Below are 27,524 nucleotides of genomic sequence, written 5' to 3' on the forward strand. Positions count from 1 at the left end.
AACTTCAAACCAATTAGGGCAAATAATGTCTGATAAATTACATACATGACTAACAAATTTTTCTAACACTTCATAAAGATGCTGTATTATGACAAGAGAATAATTGCCAAAGGTCTTAAAGGCAAGGAGAAGGCTCAAGGTTGGAAAAATCTGTACATCAAAAATTATTATCAAAGTTAGAACAGCTTTAAATCTGGCCATTGCTTTTAAAGATAGCATTAACACCTACCTAGCTTTTCCCATGTCAATACTCCTTTTATTCAGCCCTTCTCCATTTACAAGGGCTGGCTGTGCACCTTCCCCATCATTGTCAGTGCGGGGCTGCAGACCCAGAAGATTCCGGACACGTGCCGATCGTACATCAATAATTGTATCTGTGTAACCTATTTCCTGAAGATATCTGAAATGAAAGTAATATGTAGTCATTAGTCCCTACCAGACTGATGCAAGTTATAAAAATGCTTGGTTACTGGATCTTGTTTAAGACATGTTTAATGCATGTGTCCCCACAACCAACTACATAATATTCAGAGCCTGAAAAATAGTCCACCAGATTTCGGGGAAAAAATATCACAGTACTCTGCTATAACAAGTTTTCTCTATAATCAACATGTTTCCTGAACCCACAAAATCACATGCTCAAATATAACAATGTTTATACCAAACACTTCAATGCAACTAAAAAATACCAAGTTACGGATAACATATTTTGGTTTGCCCTATTTAGCTGGGACTATTAAAAGTTCTACCAGTAGCATTCAGCTATGTCCACACTCAATGACACAAGATCTTTCTTATTTCAGCAAAGTTATAACACTGTCATTAATATCAACTAGTTATCTTATTACCTTCCAAGCATGTGCTAATTCTAAGCAATTCTATTTGCATTCTCAAAAGTCAAAGTTATTATATATTATCTAATTTTCAATTGTGTTGTAGAATCTTAAGAGTTGGCAGTCCATCAAGCTCTGTATTATAAGTTATGTCATCACTCATACCAAGTAAAACTTTAGCATCTGCCCAGGGTCAAAGCAATTGAAATATGGTGGTATGTATGTTTGATTGGAATGATGAAACTCTGAAATGTTATCACATCTATATTTCCTTAGTTGGGAAAAACCTCTTCTACTAGTTCCACGAGTGGCAGAGTGGTCTAAAGCGCTCTCCGTCACAAATCACTGCCATCTCACCTCTTTCTGCGTAGGTTCGAGTCTGAGGCTCGGCCAATGTGGGTATGTGAGAGAGCTTGCTGGTAGCTTCTCGTGGGTCGGTTGTTCTTTCCGGGGTTTTCACCGGGTTCTTCCTCCACCATTAATACTAGCCACCATGTAAAGCCTATCTTGTGCTGAAAAATGGCGTTAAAACCTATAACAACAACAATTCTACTAGTTCAAACTGTGAGTTAAACATTATTAAAAAAAATAGTGAGAAAAGAGGAAAATATCTTTGAAGCCTAAGTAATACTTACTGTCGAAGTAACTGCCTCCCTTGTCTCCATGAAGCATTACTATTGGGAGAGTTTACTCTTTCAGTCTCTATAATCTCATCTAGAAGACAAAAAAGAAACGTTCAGTACACTGCTGCCCCGTAACACTTCTAGAGACTGAAAATCAGATCAATACATAGGCCTTAGTGTTGACAACATACACAATCATAACCCTGACATTTAGTTTATTGGCAATTTCACAGAAACTTAGGGAATGTAATTTTGGTCCTCAAATCTTTATAATTTGAGCTAATTATTTTGCTCAACATCTGTTAACTTTTTGACCAGCTATATACTCAGATGTGACCAAATCAGAAAACAATGACTTGCATTGGTCTAAAAGGTTAATGCAGCAGTAATAATTCAGCTAACTTGGGTTTAAACGACACTTATGATGTGGTATTGACATCTTGTTTAAAGTTATTTCGTCTCTGAGTAATGTCAGCTGAACTAGATTCACAAGTACCTACATTTTACTCTAGTGTTGAAATGATGAGAGTTAACCATTTTAAGATATTCTGAATGGCTATCAAGGCAGGCATTTTTGCTGCTATGTCAGCATCATTTTAACACAGGAACAGCAAATGTATCTTGTAAGAAAGAAGCATATTGAACAAAATTGTCAGCAAGGTCACACATTTAATACAAGTAACCATTACATAATTTATCAAAGTTTGGGAGGTCACACTGGCATCATTGTAAATTCCATTTAGGACCAACTAGAAATTTTGGTGAAAACGCCCATGTTGATTTGACAATCTGTTCTGGAGGAGTAGCAGTATGAATTTTAAGATGGTTGGCAATCATGACAGCCACATTGTATCTCAGATCAGTACCATGTGCTAATTCTAAGCAATTCTATTTGTATTCTCAAAGACCAACCAGACCTCATAGGAAGTATTAAATAAAAACCGATGCCGATCAATTCAGGAGGAGCTGTAACATCTTCCAGACTGCTGCCATAGTATCCATATCAAATGTCTGTGTGGCACAATTTCATTTAGGTGCAACTATACAACATAAGAAGTCCGCAGTGAAAATTGCATGTTAATATACCAATTTTCAGACAAAGCAACAATAACAAGATTTCCAAGATGACTGCCATTGCAGAAAAATGGGAGAGACAAGACTATTTTCATTTACAACCAGCTAGACATAAGAAGTTTCAAAGTGAAAACCACACAATGATATGCCCATCTGTTCATAAGTGGCAGAGGTAAGATTTTCAAGATGGCTACCATTGTAGCCATATTAGATGCCTGAGAGACACCGTTTTAAATTAGGACCAACTAGACCTGGAGATGAATATTTTTTCTTCTTCTAAAGTTTCAAGGCAATCAACCCAGTAGTTTAGGAGGAATGGAATAATCTGCTGTTAACAAACAGGAGATAAATGACAAACCAAAGGAAAAAGCATAAGCTCTTCAAGTCTATGACCGTTATATATATAAAACAGGTTTTCCATCTGATTGCTAAGAAAGCCACATCATTGCTTCATTAGTGACTCAGGCACAACTTTGATTCAAAATGTCCATAGAAACATTCGCACAAAGTGGATCAGCCATTTTAGGTAAGTCAAAGAAATGGGGTTTCAGCTGTTGCTAAGGAAGCCACACAACTGCCAGGACAACCACCATAGACACAGCCATCATGTCGACCAAATTTGAATGAAACTGGCACAGGAGTCATTTTTTGCTTAAATTTTGTTGAAAATAACTATATTGATGGATGACACAACAGACGGAGCATGATGCTCGCTGGATGAATAGGCATACCACAAACTCACTTGGTCTTCAGGCCTGGCTACCTAAAATACCAAGGTTTCTGTTGAAGTGCTTTACAGCACAAACATATTTATCCATGTCCTTAGAGACACAAAAAACCATGCATAAATGAAATTGGATAAATGATTTAGTGTTATACTTAGTATCCTCAAGAAAGTATATATCAGTGGGTTCTGAAATTAACTGAGCATTTTCCAATAAAATGACCAATATATGAGATGATATTCAAAATGACAAGAATTCATTTTGGAGAAACAAGTCATCAGTATGAACATTTTCCATGGATTCTGGCAAAATGATGGCAGTTAGTTCAAAAAGCAACTTTTGATTACAATTGTTTCTCTCAGCAAGTGGCAAGAGCATGAGTACTTCAGTGCCCATGTTGCAAATGGAGCACTCCCTTGCTTATCTAGTCATCCAACACAGTTACAATCATTTAACATTGTATTTCTAAGACTATCATAATGTGATGCAATCCTAACGATGCTATCTGTAACAGATTGTACAGTTTATTTTATGTATGTACAGTGTGTGTACTAAAGGTGACCGTAGCTACAACTGAGCCAGTATATTTCACCCAACACAACACACTGCTCTTTATCACTGTGTATAGTGCTCATAGCAAGGTTGTTTGAAAATGTGCTTAAAATCACATAACCTTTGATCAGCCTAAATGGCTCAGTCAAAACATCATCCATTCACTCACATCACAAAGTGGTTACATCCCAAATGAGGTTAAGTACAAATAAGCAGACATACACCCAAACTGATATCTTATTGAATAGATAGCAATTAAACAAGGAATTAAAATTCCAGGAAGACTGGGTTTCTAACTTTTTTAATAGCTCTTATTTTCTAGGGCCCTGGGTGGCCAAGTGGGCCAAGACACTCACAGATCAGTGACATCGCACCTCTGTCCACTTAGTTTCGAGTCTTAGCTCAGTCAATGTGGATATGTAAGAAAACTTCCCAGTAACTTCCTGTGGGGCGGTGGTTCTTTCTGGGGTCATTCCCAGGATTGACTAAATCTAATGTCTGTCATGTACTGTCAATTTTGTGCTAAAAAATGTATTAAACCCACAAACCTTTAATTTGCTTCTTGATATTTATATCAGTAAATTAATTTTTTTCAATGAATAAGAGTCACAAACCTAAAAATATCTGATAGCCCAAAACCCAGATGCCCCTTTAAATCCATATATGGCATTTCATATTTGAAGTGAGCTGCCCATCAGCACTGTTGAAAACACCTCTAATTTGCTTATTACCATCCTTGTAAAAATTATTATGAAACTCGTCTTATCCACAGGATAATATCAGCTTGCTTGACAACTAATTCTAATGCAATCATAACACATTTTGTCATTTAAATATGATGAGACAGATCATTAAGTAATATAACCGTTTTGCATAAAACGCTTCACGTATGAAGTAAACCCTCTCTATAATCAATAAAAAATTAAAGAATCGTAAATTTTATCAGTTCATAAAGGAAACCAATACTAATGTCAATCACATTCACTTGAATTTAATTACACTGTCTCGCTAGATTAAAATCAGAGTGAGCCATTCTAGAAGATCTGGTTCAAGTAAACACAATACAACAAAGCCACTTAAACACTGCTAATTAATCATATTGGCTTTTGTCTTGTTTAGCGTGTTTTGATTTGTTGATAATTTGGTCACTTAGAACTAAAAGCAGTCATGTGGTATTATAATGTTTGCACATGAAACAGTTATCAATGATAACCATCAGGTTTGATATAGGATGTAAAAGTATATATAGAATGGGGTAGAATCAAGTTATCAGTTTGCCCCAAGGGCATGAATTACCAGATAAAGGTACATAAAGTGACTGAAGCACAAAAATACAGACTTGACCTACTTTTTACAACTGGAAAACAACACTTGTCCCAGACTAGAGACAGAAAATGTTTCTTGTCCAACTTTGAAAATTAATAGTTCAGGACAAATGATGGACGCAGTCTCTACTATTAAATCACTTAGCCTAAAAATGGGATCACTGCAGCATGTGAAACGCTGAAGGGGTAAGAAGGGGAGGTGGTAATATTTTTATGCATTTTGAACACCTTACTTACAACTCCTTACCTTCAGGTTTCTTTTCAAAGATTGGTGGTTTTATATCTTCTTGACTAAAGTCAGATCCATACTTAAGTTTATGATATTTGGCTCTGAAAAGAAAACAAAATAAAATTAATGAATGAAATGTTTAATATCTTCAGTGGTGTGACATAAAGTACATACTTTCAGTTCTTCCAATTTCTGTAATTATTGCGGATTTATTCCTTCTTAAATAGGAACACAGGGCATAGTCTTAGTTCTCCATCTGATATCAGAACAAGAGTACTCTCAGGGATAATTATGTTATATTAACTAAGTTCCACGATTTCCACTGCACATCCCCAATTTTTGTGCAATGTATCACATTAGAGCTTTCCTGCCAAATGTAACTTGATCAAAATCACAGTTTAAAAATTTTCTTTATAAACTCTTTGGCTTTGCTTGTAAGTGCATTAAAGCACAGCACGTAATCCAATCCTTCAACATGTAAATTGTCAATGAGCTTACAAACGAGTGGACAGATCCTGACATATCTATGAAACCTTAATTAGATCAATTTTTCTGAATAGCAGTTTGGATATTTCACAATACATTCTGCTGATGACCAATAAACATGTTATGATGAAAGTAACAGGTATGCCAACATTCTCTCTATTGTACATGTTGCAAATGCAAACAAATTACACCTTACACATGTCGCTCTCTCAGAAGTTCATAATATCTGTAGCACACGCCCTAAGTACCTAGGTTAACTGCCTAGTCAAACAGGGGCCATAACTCTCAAATTTAAAATGAAAACAATGCAAGGTCTTGACACAACTTAATTCCAAACCATAAAAGTATGAGTGTGTGTGTGATTTGAATTTTTAATGTAGCTTTAACAATTTTTCAGTCATATCGCAACGATGTCTGCAGTGTGGCAGTTTACAGTGATGTCTAGCACTGGGGCATCATGCCGCAGACATGTAGCATGATCTCCCACCTGTCACATTATCCTGACACCAGACTGACCAGTCCTAACACTAACCTCTTAATGCTGAGCGCCAAGTGAGGCAGCTGTCAGTACCATTTTTAGTAAGTCTTTGGTACGACTCAGCCGGGGATCGAACCCACAACCTCCTGCATCCCAGGCAGACGCTCTAACCACTAGACCACCGGAGCAGTCCATAAAAGTATAGAACAGAAACAAAAGTAATTATTTATGGGATGAATCTATACATGGAATGCTTCCACCAGGGCATAAGAAGTAATTTATTTCGAGACTCTGTGAGAGTTGCATTTGGGTGATGTATATGTACTTGCCTTAACTATAATAATTTATAAATTCAATATTTTTTTAAAAAATTGAAAAATTACAGAAAAATATGTTGCTTATATTTGCCAGTTGTGTATATTTTTAAGAGAATTATAAAATTAACAGATCTAGACATTACCTTTCTTGCTTCAAGGCAAACTCTAACATTTTGATTCTTCTAACGAGATCCTGCTTCAAATTTTCTTGTCCTTTCCTTTCTCCTTGCAGAAAAGCAATTCTTGCCTACAAAATAATGAGCATAACATTACAGAGAAGCACCAGAAGATGCTGAAAAAATTAACTGACATTAATAAAAAATGTATTTAAAACAAGAAATGCAAAAAGAAATTACCATGCAACTTCTCCAAGGCCATTCAGCATAGCAGTCTAAATATACTATCACTTCAACCCAAGACATTTTAGCATCTCCAAGACATTAGGAACCAGCAACAAAATGCTGTGATAATTTTCATGATCTTTTCAGCATTCTTTTGTTCAACAGACTAACTCTAATCTTGTTCCAAACCCTATCCTTTAAACAACACCTTTACTTCTGTTTTCTGGTCACATAATTATGATAATCTCAAATAATTACCCCTCATTCAGTCCTGAACTATTGTTCCTTGCTTGATTTGACTAAAGCAACTGATGCTCATTTAATCTTTTCACTGACACTTCCACATGATGATTCAGTATATCTGCAGTTAGTGTCACTTAAGTCATTTTCACCCTCTCAAAACGTATGACACAAAATACTTCAAGTTTGGTAAATCCTCATGCATTAAAATATCAAATTACCCAGTGCCCAACTATCCCCTTTTTATAAAGGTTGCAGAGATTTGCCAACTCAAGTTCTAAGAGCAGTATTTCTCCAATTAAGTGAAATGAGGATAACAAGAAATGAAATTTGGTCTTGAATACTGAATGAAGATTTGCTTTCTATGAGAGGATCAGATGGTAAGTTACAACAGAGAACAGGCATTCAACTGGAGCACTTGATGCAGGAATCTGAAGGTAGAAGCAAGCAAGCTTGAACAATGTAGGGTGGAGGTCCTGTTTTAAGTTGAGGTCCTCTTATGAGCGTAGATAGTTTTATATACATTAGCTTGTATATTAGCCACCTAAAATTTACCATTCCTTTTTGCAATAGTAAACCAATGCTCAAAGAATTTATTTTTTTAAGACACAGGCCCCTGGCTGGTGACTTAAATATAAACTCACAAGCCCTGACTGACACTTCACAAGCCCTGACTTCAATTTCCACATTAACAAAATTTCCTCTTTTAATACTGTCAAACAACGTTGCAATAGCAACAGTTCAAATATAAATTCAATAGGGTTTGAAAGTAATGAATGTCATTATTGTTCATTGCTACGCTGGCATGCTTCACCAAGTAAAACTCTGTCAACCAAGAGTTCAAAAATTTATTTTTGTTGGGCTTTGCTGATATTAACTGATTCCTAAATCTTCTTCAAAAATGAATTACACTTGAACTCTATTCAGACAAATGAAATGATCATGCTTTTCATTCTATGCATGCAGTAAAATCTGACTCAAAGAAACGTTGTAGCGGTTCAAAGTTGTGAAAATAAAATGCATATGGATTAAACATTCCCACTGATGGCAATATGTATTCTATTTGATTTACATACAATGGGCTGTTCCACTTCTTGATCCTACCTATGCAAATCAACACAACTGGCTCAACCTCTGCAGCTTTCAAACTTATCACTAGCTATTGTCAGCCAGTTAAGTAACATGTGAAATGGTGGTTTATATCTAACCTCTTTGCCTTTAAATGACACTACTTAAACTGCCCAAGGGATAGTTTTACATCAGCTCCAATCATGAATGTTTACCATATATACATGCAACATATTTATACATGCAACATGTAACTGCCATATACTGAAAAGGTTTGTTTTTTTTTTATTTTGGGGGCTTTTTTTTAAGACTACTGATAACTTTTTTTAAACACAACCGTGTCAGGGGTTAGGGACTACAAAATTGTATTGCTAGCATGACATGCCATGCTTCAATCTCATTACAATCAGATCTCAATTTTGCGTAGAACAAGCGGTGATCTGATTTAGATTGCATCATGTTATGGCAGGTATGTAGCAGCAGGGAGGGCGAATCCTACAAAGGTCTAGAGACCACCAAATGATAAAATAAGCCTTAAAAAAAGCTAATCCTACAACAGCAACGAGACAAAAAAACGCGACCCCCCCCCCTCAACTTGTTGTCGCCCCCGGGGCTGCTCTCTTCGAGTTTCTCACGTTAACCATACAGTGTATCAAGTCCGATACGGTATCGTGTCCGCGGGTCGTGTAAATTTATTGTAACAAATCCGTGGGGAATTTTTTGAGCACGACTAAAGAAATTCCTGAATTTGACAATATCCATGTCACCGCTACACCAGGTTTGATGAATATTTCTCAGTGTATGTGTATCAACTCCATTGAATATCGCAAGAAGATTACAATTATCCCTGATTACTTTAGGAATTTGTGTATAACGTTGAGTAACATAAATGACATCGGTGTTTTTATGACGACCTCGGGAAAATATTCTTGCAGGATTTTTTTGCTTGTCCAGCATCACATCATCATACACTACTAGGTTATTTATTTCACCGTCGAGGTCTTCCACGGACGGAGCTTCTTCGATATCAGTGATAAATTCAACTACTTCCTCACCGTCTTCACTCAGCGCTTTTGCACTCTCATTAAAATCTTTTATAACATTATAGCATCGCTGATCGTCTACAGATGGTGCTACCAAATACAGCTTATCCCACTTCATCCACTTCATAATCAGGTTCAGCAACAACTGCGTTTTACCCGATCCTGACGGTCCAATGATAATCATTCTGATAGAATTTGGCAACACCGAATTATGCTTGACTGGTTCTTTCCTTCGCGTCGCAGAAAAATCAGTGATCTCCATTTGTATATAAGGAATAATAATTATGGATCTATATTGTGTGAAGTGTCGGGCACGAACCCCTACAAACGACATAACAACCATTACAACAAAAAATAACAGACTAGCAACTTCAGGTACGTGTACGCGATGTGGCACAAAAAAATTTAAATTTCAAAAAAAAAACGAGGTGGTGACATTGCAGCCGCCCTCGGACGACTTCCAGGTACCCCTTGGGGAAAGTATCCCGGAGAAAAACATCTCCCAGGATACAATTACTGCGGTCCGGGAACACGACTAGATATCAGGCTTGACAGCAACGATCAGCCCAAACCCGGCGAGTATCCGATAAACGCTATCGACGCAGCGTGTCACATACATGATATTGCTTATCGAAGTAAAGATCTACAAGACAGGCATATCGCGGATGTGAAATTAATTCATGCACTCGGCGCCATAAAAAATAAATCACTTAAGGAGTCACTCGCTAATTGGTTAATAAGATCAGCGATGAAATCTAAATTAGTAATCGGGGCTGGATAATTAATAACGATGCAGACAAGTCCAAGGACTTCCAACGCTAGTGTTTCCATGCAAGCGATTTATTATTCCCCAATCGGATACTGGAGAGGTAACTCAGCAATTAATAAACTCGCCAACGCGGCATCAGTACCACGCGAGGTTGCCAAAAATTGGCTATCAAAACAAGCAATATGGCAAATCTACTTACCACCACCTCGACAAATCAATTTTGCACATTTTGATGTTAGTACCCCCAATGAAGTTCATCAGGCTGACATACTATTCCTGCCTCATGATACTGTCCGCAGAAAAATATACAAATACGCGCTAACAGTAGTTGATGTTGCCAGTAGATACAAAGAAGCAGAACCGTTAGCGACTAAAACAGCGTCCGAAGTTGCCTCTGCGTTTTCGCGAATTTATCAGCGAGGACCTCTAAGCTGGCCCCGATTATTACAAGTTGATCCTGGTAAAGAATTTCAGGGCGCGGTGTCATCGTTGACAAAGCAGCATAACGTTACCATACGACGAGGACATACTGAAATTCATCGGGATCAGGCAATTGTTGAGCGATTTAATAGAACACTCGCTGAGAGATTATTCGGATACCAGTACGCGAGGGAATTCATTTACGATACACGATCTCGTGAATGGGTTGCAAGACTGCCAAACGTGATCCACGCACTGAATAATGAAATTACCAGAACAACAAACATGAGACCTGTAAATGCAATCACAAAAAAATATATACCCCGCGTCAGTGAACGTGTTTCAACGCAGCCAACGACGCTAGCGGGTAATGTCACCGTTAGGTATTTATACGAACCAGGCGAACTAGAAGGAGGAAAAAAAAGAGCAACCGATCCCACATGGAGTGTTACCACACACAAGATATCCAGCATAACCAGATCAACTGGGAGAAACGCAATCTACAGATTAGATTCAACTGCTCCTCAGCGTGGGTTCACACGCGAGCAACTTCAGGTGATCCCCGCGGATACACAATTACCACCTCGATCACTTAAATAACTGCAGCAACACCTCTGCGTCGATTACACTCAAGACAGGTCAGCATTACATTTTTACGCGTATGACCGAGATTGCTGTCTATTCTATCCACGGTAAATTGTCTTGGGTCGTTTTTCGAATACTGCCACAGCAATAAACAATTACAACTCGCACAGTGATTATTCTGACGCTCACGTAACGACAACACAGCGTTGATATCTAGGTTAAACTCTCTATTATTTTTCTTGTCGCTTTGTCGGTAACTGTCTAATTTTTTTCTTATTTGATCTTTTTGCGTTAACTCAACAACGGCTGACTTCGTTGACGTATCTAATACAATTCTTCGTAACTGAGCCATCTTTCTTACTCTGGACACGGCTAAATAAACTAAATTTGACCATTCGATGCGGTCATCAACGATCCAAACAGTTGTATCAGAAATAGTTAATCCTTGTGCTGAATGAATCGTCATAGCATATCCTAGTGTCCACGGTGATTTATTTATTGCTAATGCATCTTCGACCGCATCGACGTTAACTGTTACTATATCATTCAATACTAAATTTTGTTTCTCTGGTTTTCCGGGAATATCAACATCAGTATTCTGCAATCGTGTATCATCTGGTCTGTAACATAACGGCACTTCCAACGTTGGAAATTTCTGCCGCTGTAACTGAAATAGTCGCCGCTGAAGTGTATCTCTGACTGATTTTCTACTTGCAACAATTAAATCATCTGGTTTCCACGCCGTTAAAAAGTTATCAAATGAAGTCTCTGGAATTATTTCACGCATTATTTCACATTGGACTTTATTGGTTTGTAGCCTAATTAGTTTTTTAAACTCCTTTAATGTGTCATCAAGCGCTCTGATGTCATCACGCATTTCCTCGTAATAATCAACAAACCCTCGTAACCACTCGTGGGGAGATTCGCCGACAAATGGTGGTGGTTGACCATGATCGCCGCACATCACAACTGCGGTATTTTTCGTTAACAACCACGTCAGGAACCGTTGTAATGTATCCAGCGGCACAGTGTCTATTTCATCCCAGATGATTTTCTCCGGGATATACTTCGTTCCCATTCGCGTAGGAGTCCATGTACCGCCGCTGTATTTGAAAAAGCCGTGATAAGTGCAGGCCTTTACCCCCCGTTGTATCATTTCTCTGGCAAGTCTGTGTGTTGGTGTTAGCACGATCAAATCAGAACCGCGGAATAGTTCGATTGCACGAGTTGTCTTACCACAGCCTCCAGGTCCGTTCAAATAAACTGTTCTGTGTCTAGCAATTGGATCGTGCACAGAAGGTCCCGATGAAGGTGTCCATGACATCCCTGTTGATTTCCGATATTCATCTTTAATTTCGACATCAGCTGATGCGCAGTACGAGTGTAATTCTTCTTTTTTTACTCGCCATGTTCCCCATTGACCATTAGATGTTGGCAAATCTAACACAGTCAAATCGTCTTCGTGAATATAAAACGAATCTGTCGCAACTCTTGCCACGAAGGGAACTCTATTCACCATCGACAGTAAATTTATAGAAACATAAGCCAGCATAGAGGATCTCAAATGAGTATACTGAGCTGAATCACCGTCTATATAACTAACAACTGTTCCTAATCGTTTTCCGTCCGGGATTATTATGTCCTCGCGGGAGCAGAATGTATCTTTCGCAGTAGTATCCGCGATAATGAAATTTAATTCTTCCTCATCCATAATTAATCGACTGTGATGTCGTTTATGATCATATGCTCCGCCTTGAGTAAATTTACCTATCAATCTTCGGCCGAGATCTTTACAGTTGCGCTCTTCCTCGGACGTGTCCGCAGTTGGTAACCAAACTGAGGTTTGTTTTGAGTAACAAATAATCCCCGTACTGACAGTAATAGATTTTAATATTCCTTTATCAACCATAAATCGCAACAGCGAAAACGGTACCCATTTCTTTTCGTGGAAATGTCTGCCAAACCAAGCATAATTAATAGGATGTAACCGTGTTGCAAATTCGAACGATTCCACGTGAGCAAATCCAGTCAGGTCAAAATCAGGTAAAGGTCCGTTAATAGCTACTCTTGTCATTAAATTTGTGGGATGTCCAAACCGCGCAAAGTATTCAGCGCATTCACCACGGCCAAGAAAACTTCCTGGATAGCACGCAATCATATCCACCGATACCATATTATCACTAACAAATACACTATTCCATAAACCGCCGTGTCCGTATTCGATGCAACTCTGCTGAACATTCTCGAGAAAACTCTTCATGGTTGGTTTCCAATTATTTTTTTGTCGTGCTATATGTGCGGCAACACTTGGAACAGTAAAACAATTAGTTAGTAATTGATCAACTTGCTCAGTTGAATATTTTTCTGTGAGCGCTTTCATTTCATTTTGTAACTCCACAGTTCTATATATTTCTCCGTTCGGGGTCACGAACTGGTCATAATCACCAACTTCAGAACTTCTAAACAACCATACCGATACCGGATCGGTTTTACTCATTTGATAAATACAATCAAACATACCCGCGGAATAATACCTTATAACACGATCGCGTGGAAATATTTTAACTGATTCCGTCCAGGCGTGGCTGTTATGATCAATAATTGTTATTGAAGCTCCACTACGGTTGTATTTCGATTTATACAATTCCTCGCCTGTTAGCGATAATACCGTTATAGGAAATCTTAATAATTTTTCTAGCGCGGCAACATCCTTAATTGACGCCCCTACATCTTTGACTCGATTAGCCCATGTTGTTATTTTATTTTTTCTGATCTCAGTTAGACCATTTCCACGTGCTGCGTTTTTAAAATGTTCCATTACTCGCTCAGCTACACAATTTAACACCACTGATGTTTTCATTGGCGTGAGTTTATCTACACTTGGTTTCTTTATCGGATATATTCCGTAAACGACTGCAGTTACTGGATACGATCTGGCGTAATACGGTATATCAACCCCCGTCAACATTCCTGGTCTAGAATTATTGCTCAACAAAATAGTTTTCCTTTTAATGTCAAGGATAGGATCATTTTTATCACGGATAATCCACGTGTCATCGTCGTTTTCGTTGACCACTTTGACAATAAATTTTATCTGTATAAAATATCTTCTATCGTCGAGATACCCAATTATGTTACGCGCGATTGTATCGTTCATGGTAGCATCAATGATAACGCTCGCGTCGGGGATAATTTTATATGTCGACCACACATGTGCGGCACCATCACGACGAAACTCTTCCTTGGCATTCTTGATAACACCAAGCAGTTCCTTTAACTCTCTTCGTCGTACATCGCCGGTTAACCGGTCAAGATCGAATCGACCTCGGGGAAATTGGAGATTTCCAGGTTTTATTCTGGATAGTCTTTCAAAACTCATTATTATAATTACGACAAGTATTTAAATAGACAAATATATTATATAATGAACCATTGTTGCTGGCTTCGACTTAATTCATCAACTCCGTGTAACAAACCCTGCAGGGGGGAATACTGCGGACAACACGCCCAACAAGTAAGAAATGGAAGTTTAGGACCAATACCGTGTATCCGATGCCACGTTGGAGTTAAAGGAAAAACACAATTATGTGCACGTTGCGGTGGGAAACGATACCGCGAGCTTAAACGGTATTATACTAAAAAAAATAATATTTCCGCGGTTGATTTTCATGAGCGTGATTACATAAATAAGTTTTCAGACAAATTATGAATTAGACAAATGATTTGCTTATAGTATAATGAATCAAGAATTCGTCCCCGAACAAGAATTTGTTCCCGAACAAGAATTTGTTCCCGAACAAGAATTTGTTGCACATCCAACTATTCCAAATTATGAGGCAAACCGAGATGGCACGGTGCGACACTGCACGCGAAGACGACCAGTTGGTGGAGTTGATAACAATGGTTATCGTCGGTTTACTGTCACGCCCGGAAAGAGATATTTATGTCATCGTTTCGTCTATGAATGTTTTCATGGACCAATCAAGAAAGGTTTTGTTGTTGATCACATTAACGGGAATATCCTTGATAACTCCGTAGACAATCTTCGCATGGTCACCCAGAGCAAGAACTGCCGGTTGGGTAAAACGGGATATGGTAAAAAAACTGTAAGACCTGTCCAGGGTCATAATACACAGACCGGTGACGAAATAGTATTCCCGTCGATGTATGCCGCCGCGAAGTATTACGATATTTGTTCACCTGTTGTACAGCGTGTCGCAGTTGGGATTAACAAAACAGCATTTTCAAAACGACTAAAACAAAAAATCTCATTTTGTTACGTCGACAACTCGGAAGTCAAAGACGAGAAATGCTCTGCATGAGAAATGTGAAACATTTCCAGAAAGTCTTTAGACTTAAAAATGTTTCACATTTCCAAAAATGTTTTCATTTTTCCGTATTAGATAAAAAAAATGGTATAATAATATGAATTACGAAAACATAAAAATCGTAATTGATGAAATTCAAAAATTGAAACAGCGGGGTTTTAATATTTTAACAGACCCGGCCACAGTTATGTCGGATTTTGAATCCTTGAATGAGCTATCAACGAAGAAAAATACTCTTCCTTCCAGATACAGGTTTATTAAAATGCTGCAAAATTGCATTTATAGATCACTTGCCGAGATCACCAATGAACAAATACCCGAATTTATTCCACTGACGCGTGCAGTTGAAAGTATTCGTCGCACACTATCACACGAGTATGAGACTCGAAAATTAATTAATTCCCGAGTGAGATTGTTAAAAAATCAAATAAAGAATTCCGACGCGGCAATCTCCGATTGCTCTGAAATGCAAGCATTTCCAGAAATGCAAGCATTTCCAGAAATGCAAGGACTTCTGGATACATTAAGCATTTCTGAGAAGTCAGAGACTTCCCTGGAAGTCTAACGTAAAAACGCTAGCGTTTTCAGAAACACCATTGTGAGTTTACAAGGGTAAAAAAAAAGTATTATTTTTTTTTGTCTTTGAAATTCTACTATGGAAACGCTAGCGTTTCTGGAAATATGCAAGCATTTCTCAGGAAGTCCTTAGATTTTTAAGATTTGCTTGAGTGTTTCTGCGGAAATACATGAATGAGAATAGTTCATGATGTGTTCTTGGTCACAAAAAACTGTGATCGTGTGATACTTCTGTAACTGTTCCTGTTGCGGCCGTGTCAACAAGAAGTCTTCGTTGCCGTGGTCGTCAACGACTATTTCGACAGGGAACTTGACACTGTCGAGTTCTGAATACTGTTCCGGGAAATCAAATGCGGTCTTGATTGCCGCGTTGAGAATTTGTTTGTCATGTATGCGAACTCGGACATGGACATACTCGCGCATTATACACAACTGCAATTTTTTTAAATGAGAAGTCTTAAGACGAAAATCCATTAGGATTTCACCAGCAGGTTTATACTCACAGTCTCACCACGCAGGTCCAACAGATTCCCGTGTTGGTCGACGAGTTTAAAATTTATCGTTGACAACCACGGATTGGCACACCGCAGATAAACCACATTGATTGGTTCTTGCACAATCAGAAAACCAGGGGGGTCTTTTGGTGTGAACGTATACAGGATAAACCCCTGTTGGGGTGTAGTATTATCTGATGCGCTGTAGCTACCGTCGATGATGTCACATACAAGATTGACCGCGACCACATCTGTGATCGAAACTATCCCGGGAGATATGTGTCTGCCATCGGATGCTGTACTGTTGTCGTGTCTTAAAATAACAGGTTGTGGTTTTATTTTCGTGTACGCGGCAAGAATATCTTTGAAAGATTCCTCGATGAGATCCTGGACTGATTTTCGTAGCGCAGGTGCGTTATATCCAGGAAATTTAAAATCTGGAATATCCTTCACGGAAATACCATATTGGGTTGCAAATTTTAATCTAGTTTGCTGTCCATATTCCCCCAAGACATTCCGAGGATCCTCCTTAAACGAATCCGGATCCACGAGATCCAACAACAACTGAATTATTTTTAGATTTATGATTTCCATCGCGGATGCAAGTTTGTTTAGTTTTTCTATGGTGGTGATAATTTTATCGCGAGAACTGCTTGCAGAAACGCTAGCGTTTCTAGTTCCCGTTGACGTATCGGAAATATAATCCTGAAAATATCCCCGCAACAATTGTAGCTGTTGCTGATGTTCAGTCGATATCGGAATAAAAAATTTAGAATTTAAGTCGTCGAGTTTGTAATTATCTGCAATGGGAGTTCCATCATCACGTGGAACCGTGATCTTCCAAAAATTAAACATATCATTTGGCGGCCAAAGATCTCCTTTTCCTTTTGATAGTAATTTATCTGCAAGGGAAAAATAATTGCTGTACGCGAGGTCGTGTATTTCTTCCTTGGTGGTCTCGAAATCCGATTTTTCAGGTTTTGGTGGACCCGGTCCGACCTCGGGTCGTTCTTGTGGCCATCCTAATACTGTTCGAAGAGAGCTGCTATAAATATCCACGGCGTATCCCGGTGTTGAGATTTCAATGACCGCAGACAGCGTTGGTTCGTGCGCGGTCACAGATATTTTGGCTTCCTTGCCGGTGATTCGTTTTATTTGGCGTTGTATCTCCGCGTTGATTTCTTCGATCTGATAACTCCCAGTGGGTAGCGCAATTGTATCCCAGTCGAATTCGTCAGAGTCGACTTTGCTTTTCCACGAGAACACAAACGAATTATTCGGCTGTTGACCAGAAAATGATTCCGACCTAATATTGGGCCAGCTGTGATACACACTGAGCTTCGCCAACGCGATTTCATTTACGGTAATAGGAGTTCGAAAATTAATACTGAATTCTGGCTTCGTCGACGACACTGAAATCATTGTTGTTTTTACCGGGGTTGTGTTTGTGGCTATTTGTTGAAGCAATTCCTGTGGCGTTGCCATCGTTATTATTTACTGAACTTTTCAAATAGTCATTGTACGCGTGTGACATCGCCGTAAATTCAGAATCTGATATCGTTCCGTCGTCGAGACTTGATGATATCAGCGATGACAGTTTCTGATATGCGGTCACGGCGGTAGTTAATTTGGTTGTGTAATCGTGCAGTTTTGTATTCGCGCATGATGATATTTTTTTTGCTATTATTCCAAAGACGCCGGCGGTGGTTGTTGTCACAGAAACACAAATTGTTGCAGCGACTACTGCAGTCACGGGAGTTATCGCTGATAGTATTAATCCCGCGGATGCAACAGCGGTAGATACCGAATAAACCATAACATCCAATACTACAACGCGGCGTCGGTACTTCCTTACTTTACGATTAAGCTCGTCGATGACGGTTTTTAATTCTGATTGCCACTCATAGACCTGATTGTATCTGTATTCATTCCCGCGGAAATGCTTCGCATTTTCAGAAACGCTTTTGTGTGAGGACTCGGAAATCGGAGATTTCTCATCGGAGAGTCCTTGCGTTGACATTATTTAAATCGCATGCGATTCAATTATGCAGTGACCAATTGAGGCGTTGCAGCGACGAATTCCAAACACCACCAGTAAGATGTTGATGTTAAAGTATCGTCGGCGGCTTCAAGCATAAATGTTTCTTCGGCGTTGCTGTTTAGTATTATAGTGCAAACCCCGGAATACTTATCGGTGGAATGTCTCCAAGGATATGTTGTGAAGATTTCAAATTTAGCGGCTGAAAACACAGACAACCTGTAAACACCGGTGGCTGTTGCTGTATATTTGATAGTGTTGTTATTTTGTCGTGACCATGTTGCGAATCCCGATGATACCGTGAATACGATGTTGGTGATATGCCCGGAAGTAACTCCAGTGGGGACTTTAATCAGACTGGTTTTGTTAACGATCTCAGGAATACCCGATACGATATTCTGCTGTGTTTGTTTGATCGTGTTAATGTTATTTTCTATTATCTGAACTTGATCTGAAAAACTTTTTTCCGTTCTGACTACACCTAACCGGGTATTAATCTTATTGATATCGTTGGCGTTATTAGTAAGATTTGGTATGATTTCAGAAAGTTTCGTGTCGACGACTGGAGGATCCCCAAAGAACTTATCCACGGCCTCATCAGTTTTTGAGAAGTTTCTTCGAAGTCTTGTAAACGCGCCCACGTGAACATCATACTCTGCACGCAGCGTATTTAGTTTACCGTTGACGATGTCCACGTATTGTTTGTTTGACGCATCCTGGTCGGATTCGGGATTTGCTAACGCGGTTATTTTGTTGCCGCTCATGTCAAGTCCGCCGGTCATTACGTCGCCGGATTTTGTTACTTTGTCGCTGACTAGGTCAACAACGAGTTTGTACTGCGCGTCGACGTATTGTTTGTTTGCTGCATCGTCGTTCGAGGCTGGATCTCTGAGTACGGTTATTTTGTTTCCATTCATGCTGAGTTCGCCTGTCATCGTGTCACCGGCTTTTTTCACACATTTATCAACACCTTTATCAATACTGTCTTTGATGCTTGCGATTGATATATTCGAGTCCTTGATGCTACCACGGTCAGTAAAAACGGGAAAGTTACCAGGGATAGCTGTACGAACATTACGGATTAAATCATTCCACTTGATGTTGCTAGTTTTTAGTTTTCCTTGCTTGTCCTGAAAAACAGCAACTTCATCTGGGTCAACTCCGGCTAGATTCAAAAGATTATCGACTTCATCTCGGGTCGCATATTTTGAGAGATCAACATCTGTGCCAGGTTTGACTTTTCTTGTGAAAGGTCTTCCGTAAATATCCACCATTATTCTTATTGCTGTTTTTCAAATGCGTGAGAAGTCCTTTGGACTTCCAGAAATGCTAAGCATTGGAAACGCTAGCGTTTTTCGATGCGGTATATTCATACACTACTCGATGCGGAGACGTTGCTGGATTTCTTGAGATTGCATCAAGAACATTTAAAACCTCGTTTCCACAAATGGGCGGATCAACTAATGTTTGTGTTGGTAACGTCGACTGCCACACTGGAACATTAGAAAATCTGCTGTTGAGAGTGCGAGGCACTCCGCGGACATACTTGAGAAACTCAACTGGCGGTGCTAAACCGTACGAATCAAAATAGATAATTCCACGTGGATCGATCGCGTAAGCAACCCAGTGAGTTCCCGGACCATCTTTGTTGTCGAGATTGATAATGCCAGTTTCTGGATTATTCGGCCGCGTCGGTAATTGATCTCGCATAAATACTCCTCTGAAATGTTTTATACGCAATTTTTTAACAGCATCGAGTAAATCAAAATTGCTCAACGGCGTTAGAATTTTTTTGGATACCATGATGGTGGAGTTCCTGGTAGTCTTAGTCCGCGTCCCTTTTTTTTCCTGTATCCGCTCCCGGTTGCCTTCCTTAGTGCCGCCATTCCCGCAAGAGCTAACATAGGCAATCCTGCTATATTAGTGGGAGGTGAAGACATAACCCTCTTCATCATGGTGGGAGCTGCTGCAGAGATCAATGCTGGAAGGGCCGCAAGTGGGATATTACCACCCGTTTTCGTGCCCCGGTTGCGGTATCCATTTCCAGTTGCTTTCTTTAGTGCGAGTCCAGCTGCGGTTCCAACTGCTCCTAACGCTGCTGCCTTTGCTGCTGCGACTGCTGCTGGTGCTAGTGTTGCGGCGAGTATTGGAATAAGAGGAAATATTCCACCGGTTTTAACCATATCGTGGATGGCCCCAGCTGCAAAATGAAGTTTGATTCCACGTCGGGCCGCGATCGCGTTAGAAATTTGATTGAGCTGTGTTTGAGTAACTGATAGTTTATTCTGTCCTGTACCGAGCTGTGAATGTTTGAGAGTTATAGATGTTCCTGACGATGATGCTTGTTTGGATCGTAGTTTATTGATTTGTCCTTGCGATAAAGCAACATTGACGTGATGATATACCATTTATTTAATAAGGTATGATTTAATTGTGTTTCATTACATGTTTTCTACGGGAGCGTCAATGACTCTCATTCGTCCACCAACACCTTCAAGTAGCATTGCTTTATCGGAGAGTATAACCGCGACAGCTCTGAAACCAGCAGGCGGGCCGGCGGGAAACTCGCCAACATTTGCGCGGAAGTGTATATCAACGACAGATTGTTTGGTCAGATCAAGATGCTCCAGCGAAAAGTAGTAAATGGGATACAACGATATGAAATCCAGTTGTGATATTTGCAGACCAGTATCGACATTTTGATCGCGACCCATAAATGACATCAGACGATGATATGCCCGCGCGACCTGATTTCGTTCATAATTTATTAGTATGTCCTCGGATGGTTCTTGGTGTCCGTTTATTCGCAGCGAAACCCCAGAGACAGCAAGTTTGTCAAATATCATATGCGATTGTGTTTGTGAATTTACCCGTGCATTAGCCTGGAGTGCAACAAAAATATGTCGCGGCGCTGATATTCCCTGTTGTTGTGATATATGCCACGTAAACTCCCCAACACCAGCACCTTGAATAGAATCTGTTGTTGTTGTTAACCATGATATCAGTGATTTACCGCCTGTGTCCATGAAAGAGAGTAACCGTTGCTCTTCGGCGAGTGATGGAGTCATAACTGGCATCCATAACGCAAGCTTGGATAATACTACTTTACCATCAGCAGCACCGTCTTCTCGCCAGATGGCGTCATTGTCATCACTTTTTCGGTTAAGTACAACTGTATGATTGGCTCCAAAAATAACCTTTCGGACATTTCTGCAAAATCCAAAGATGTGAGAGAGTGGAATTGCGCATGAAAATCTCCTATTAGCATCCTTTAACATCGCCTTGCGCGTTGCAAAACCTAAATTGTACTCTGGACTAGGTCTTAATATTGGAAATGCAGCACCTGGCCTGGCCGCAAATCCAGCTGGCTGTGGGTCTGCAGCAGTGTCTTGTGCTGTTTGTACTGGAATAGTAGGTCTGTGTTCGGGATGATCAGAATTATCCTTAGCGAACATCATAGTCGGACCAGCTGATCTAGTGTAGTCATCGGAGTATCGTGCCAATCCCAGGATTGTTGTAGCAACATCAGCGTTATCCTGAATCGTTTCAATTTCCCTTCCATCAATGCTGTATGAAGCACTTTTAAACAGTGCCATGATACCATTGTTGACAAAACCAACTCGAACATTATCTCCGTATGGTGTATTAGGGACAACATCTGTTACAAGCATACCCGTAACTTCAAGAAATGCTTCCGCGGGTAGGAAATATCTACTTGTGTCCCGAACTCGCAATTCAATTCGCCCCCGTTGATCAGGTACAGTTGCCTCGTAAGAATAATACTGAAAATCATGTACAGAATCGTCTTTGAGTATTGGTGCATCCATGTCAAATGCGGGATCGGATATGCGTTTGAACATTTTTATATAAAATCATCGCCGTCTAAAACGAAGTCCGCTTCCTGATATCAAACTTGTATTTATTTGTTCGGGTGTTTGGGTTATTAATTCCGCGAGTTTTTGATTGGCAGCCTGATTTATTACTTTACTGACGTCCGCGGGCATAAGTTCAGTACTGGCCAGTTTCACCGGTGGCGGTTTTTTTGATCTACGAGTTAACCGTAACAGTCTATCCTTGATTGACGCGAATGCTTTCCCGGCGAGATCACCAACAGATCCAAGGGCTTTATCCTTAATGACATCAATAGCTTTCATCGACAATTGTTTTGCAATCGGTAATGCCTTAGGGGCTATTCTTGAAAACAAACCAGTAATTGTATCACCGAGACCATCTCCGTAGGTTGCTCTGTAGACTGGTAATCGCGAGTTTACTACGCGGACTTGTAACACACGAGCGTGTCCGGGTTGAGAATTGTGCACGATCATTTTATTTAATTATTGTTTCTCTAACTAAATTTGCTAGTCGCTGTGGTAACCGTCTGCGAGTTCATCAATAAGCCCCCGGTAAACGCCGATATCCATAATGCCACGCTGAAATAGTCTCTGACAGATATCTGCGGCTTCATTTATAATTTCCCGAGAGTTGTTTCCGGCACGTCTTCCTCCGATGAGAACTTCCAACCGTGATACGTCATTGACGATATTATCAGGGCAAGTAATGTGACCACCAAGACCACTACCAGTAGCGGCTGGTGCGTCGTGAAATTCTTCCTCTGGAGATTGCGGCCGAAGTTGTGGCTGCGGTGGTGGAGGTTGTTTTTTCCGCTGCCGAGTTTGTTTCTGCTGCTGCGGTGGTGGAGAAGAAGATTGCTGTTGTTGCAGAGGTGGAGGAAGTTGATACCCGGCGGGCTGTTTTTGTTCTGCTTGTTTTTCTCTTGTTTGTTTTACTAGTATATTATGAAGGTTTCTTAAATCTTCATTAAGATTTATAAAATCTGGATCATCATCTCTAGCCTGCTTTTTGTTTGTATATATTCGATATATCCATTTGATAATATTAGCATCAGCTGCTTTTTCATAGGCGGGGGTTAAAATTTTAGTTTTATTATATAAACCGCGTAATACTTTTTTAGGTAATTCTTCCCTTTTAGTATTTTTAATGTCTTCGATAAAATCTTCCTTAAATCTTTTAATCAATTCTGCGGTTTCCTTTACTGATTTTGGTTTTTCTTCCCCGGCGGCGACGTCAGTACCCTCAAGTATTTCTTCACCGACAGGTGGAGGTTGAGCCGCAGCGATATCAGCTGGAAGTGTTTGTAAAATCTTCTTTGTCTGTTTAGTTCTTCTTGCTATTTTTTCAGCCTGCGTCGCAGTTTGTTTTGATACCGGAAGAAGATCTTCTTTGATGACAGTTGTAACTTTCTCAGTAGCTTTGGTCACGGGTTTAAATAATTCCTCCGCGGATTCTGCAAAGACTTCCCGTGCTTGCTGTCTTAGTTGTAATTTTTGTCTGACACTATCACGGACAGGAAGAAATTTCTGAATTGCTTCGAGACGTTCTCGAGCTAATCTAGTAGTAAGTGCTTCTCCGATATTTGCCATTATTTATTTGTCAATGATTTAATTTCCCCGCATGGATTTGTTACAATAAATTTACACGACCCGCGGACACGATACCGTATCGGACTTGATACACTGTATGGTTAACGTGAGAAACTCGAAGAGAGCAGCCCCGGGGGCGACAACAAGTTGAGGGGGGGGGTCGCGTTTTTTTGTCTCGTTGCTGTTGTAGGATTAGCTTTTTTTAAGGCTTATTTTATCATTTGGTGGTCTCTAGACCTTTGTAGGATTCGCCCTCCCTGCTGCTTATGTCAACATCTACACATTTCATCACAGCAATCAAAGTTTCACCAGGCAAATTTTTAACAAATTTGACAAGCCCGACGGGCATCTCACTTAGAATACAGAAAAGATCCAATCAAAATTACAGGGGCCCCGGGCTATGAGATTTTTTGAGCAATGTAGTCAACATTATGGTCTTTTGTTTATGGAAATTTATTATTGGTACAATTATTAAGAATCAGTGATATTTTCACTGTAATCATGATTATACTATGCAATAACACTGCCAATGAAGGTCAATTATGAATAAGATTATAAAGCTTCTGAATCAATGATTATAATTACAGCTCACACTGTAATTGGCCTGGAGTCTGATGGCATTATATGAGAATTTTATTATACATACCTTTAAATAACAATTTTACACTTTACTTCACTCCTCAGTGATTTATATTGCTTGGAAGCTCATTATTAAACACACCAAGAAATACACACAACAAAATCTATGTTAAAGCACAACATTTTTTTTTTTTTTACATGAAACCAATCAAGAGTTGTGGACCATTGTAGACTGGATTTTTTACAACTATCCCTTGCACTGGGTATGACCTATCATCATATCCACTTTTCTTGACACAATTTATTCCCAGTCTGCCATTATAAAGATCAGCAAAGGTGTCTACATAACTACAATGATGAATACTTTCTGAGTGTTAAAGACCATAATATTCGCTATATTGAGAAACACTTAAGTTTTAACTATGTTACAGAGACTGCATGCGGGAAAAGCTGCATTTAATCTCGTTAATTTCAGTGCAAAATAAGGTCCAATACCCCAATGCCAGGGGCCCATCTAATTTCAGATTGGGCCTCTCCAGTAGTCTAAGTGAGGTGCCTGTCGGGCTTGTAAAAAAAAAAAAACAAATCTAATTTACTGAAAAATGATGCATTGATGAAACACAGACATTTATTTTCAAGATGGATCACGCTGAAAGGCCAGTAAATTTGTAACATTTATCCCATGTATTAATGTATCCCTAACTTACCCTTACAAAGATCATCTGCTTATCATACTTGTGTCAAAAGTTGCAAACTTTGTATCCAACCGAAGTATGTGATTTAGTGCTCATATGGCTTTAACTTACATGTGATTCTGAAATACTGTTTTGGATACTTATGTGCTAGAAACCAGCCAGAACCGATCTAATGGGTATTGGAACTGTTCCACCGATTGTTGCAACCGATGCACTGGTGTGGCCGCATAATGCAAATGAGGTATGCATGCATATAAGTTGTTAACTGATAACTTTATTGTTGTATTACTGAGAGTTTAGGCCAAATGTCGGGTGCTCTTAGTGGTATTATAAGTAATAAAGGCATCAAATGCAGTCATGTTGGCTTTTGAGTTGTTGATTATCAATCGACTGTCTTTTGGCGAAGTTGCAATAAAAAGGAAAGCCCTACTGAAAATGATCTCAGCAAAACCACTTGAATAAGAATTTTTTAATATCTTGTTTGATTACTGCTGGGTCATTCAAGCTGTTTCAAGCTAAAATTTAATGAAAAATAATTCAGCTTTCCCTTGCTCGTGCTTACACTAGTAAACTACCCAAAATTCACCCATGGTCAGAAACCGATTTTTGTGTCTGGATTTTAAACTTTTCGGTCTCAGATCTAAGGCAAACTGGTATGAACTGCAAACAGAAAAATGAACCTTTGCAAAAAGTAGGATAAGATGGGCATTTGGAATAAAGAGTGATTTCGATACGAAAATAATGGGTCCGTTAAGCACAATAAAAAAGAACTCCAACTTTTACCCTTCTGCTTATGCGCAAGCCAAACAGCCAATGAAGTTATCAGTATTTGATAAACTATTTGGTCAGAAAACTTCAACACTGGGTCTAAATTATGTATTAAAGAATGATCATACCACCATATAGAGCTGAATGCTAAGTGCCGATTCCTCTAGTGAAAATATCTAGAAGTTCACAACAGCATCAAAACCCAATGGTATTACCTAAAACTGCACCAGGGATGCTTTTGTCTCTTACAAAAAAACGTTGACCAGGAGTTGGTTAATTACACCAATTATCGTGCAACGATTAATTGCTCAAAATAATATGCTGTATTTGTGCTATAAGCTTGTATTACATGATAATGTTTCCCCTTGCTAGCTAAAAATATATTGGCAGTAGTCGTGATTAAGTAACGAAAGTAAGGTTCCTAGTGCAGACCCTCGGCTATATGGAAACCAAGACAGGCACCTGTCAAATCTAAGGCACTTTATTCACAATGCCAAAACATATATAATTATTTCTCAAAAGTACAAAAATATGGCACATGAAATGCAACTTGTACGATGTACATGTAATATTTTGATAAATCGACAAAGAAGATTTCTGTGGTATACCGGCGAATTTTGACATGCAACAAGAAGGTCCGCCATGTTTAATTTCAATATGGCGGACATATGTCAAAGAACAAAAACAACCCCTTAGATGACAGCAAAATTATGTTGCTCTCGGGTCATGCTTATAATGCAAATTGGCAAAGACATCATTCATACTTAATGTGACCAGTATTATAAAAATAATGTATGCAAACTACAGATTAAAACCTGGAGTTCAGCTCTTTCCACTTCCCACTGACTCCGTTCCATCTCAAAGCGAGCCCATTCTGTCTGAAGAAAATGAAGGATTCCAGGCATCGAATACTGGGCTCGTTGTCCCTCATCTTGCTGTGGTTTTGGCACCATCCCTAAACTCCCTGTCACTACCTGACCTCCCTGCCCCCCTTGAAAAGAACCTGGGCCTTCGTCGATCATTTTTCTTGCATGGTCGCCATTAAGATTTTCTTAACCCAGAGGGCGCTTGGAAGTAGTAAATGACGTCATCGAACAAGGGCAGGTCCGTGAGAGCACTCGATTGTTTTTGTTTTTTTTTTATATGCAGCAAAAGATCTTTGTTCCTGGAACGTGTGTTGAAACTATGCGCGGAATGTTGGGATTTCAATCTTCGTTTTAGTTTACGCTTTTAATATCCGTAATCGTTTCCGAAGTTGGGAACACATATATCAAGTCTGAAATTCCTTGTAATTGGATGCAATTACCGACAACAAGGGACTTCTATATATGGTCCCATTTCAACGTAACAGTAAATGCAAGGCAGGCCCGTCCCAAAGATACAGGAGGCAGAGGCGGACCCAGGAATAACGGTTGTGAGTGGGGGTGGGGGCTAAACAAGTAGGCAAAATGAGTCTGTGGTACAGAATCAGGCGGGACAAAGCCCACCCCACCCCAC

General features: G+C 39.5%; 1 protein-coding gene across 4 annotated transcripts in view; it reads right to left on the minus strand.

The window, feature by feature from the left end:
- LOC149804357 (striatin-3-like) overlaps nucleotides 1-27,096 on the minus strand; it is a 132,311-nt gene extending 105,215 nt beyond the window's left edge. For all 4 annotated transcript variants that reach the window (XM_089939359.1, XM_089939351.1, XM_089939369.1 and 1 more), the window contains exons 1-5: nucleotides 26,843-27,096; nucleotides 6,786-6,889; nucleotides 5,380-5,462; nucleotides 1,469-1,547; nucleotides 230-400 (exon numbers count right to left, since the gene is read on the minus strand). In XM_089939359.1, coding sequence (XP_089795485.1) covers nucleotides 230-400; nucleotides 1,469-1,547; nucleotides 5,380-5,462; nucleotides 6,786-6,889; nucleotides 26,843-27,049 — 644 coding nt within the window. In that variant the 5' untranslated portion in view covers nucleotides 27,050-27,096. The remainder of the gene's footprint in view (nucleotides 1-229; nucleotides 401-1,468; nucleotides 1,548-5,379; nucleotides 5,463-6,785; nucleotides 6,890-26,842) is intronic.
- Between the last annotated feature and the right edge of the window lie 428 nt (nucleotides 27,097-27,524).

Source organism: Sinohyriopsis cumingii, chromosome 2, assembly GCF_028554795.1.
Source record: "Sinohyriopsis cumingii isolate HCF-2022 chromosome 2, ASM2855479v2, whole genome shotgun sequence".
Lineage (NCBI taxonomy): Eukaryota > Metazoa > Mollusca > Bivalvia > Unionida > Unionidae > Sinohyriopsis > Sinohyriopsis cumingii.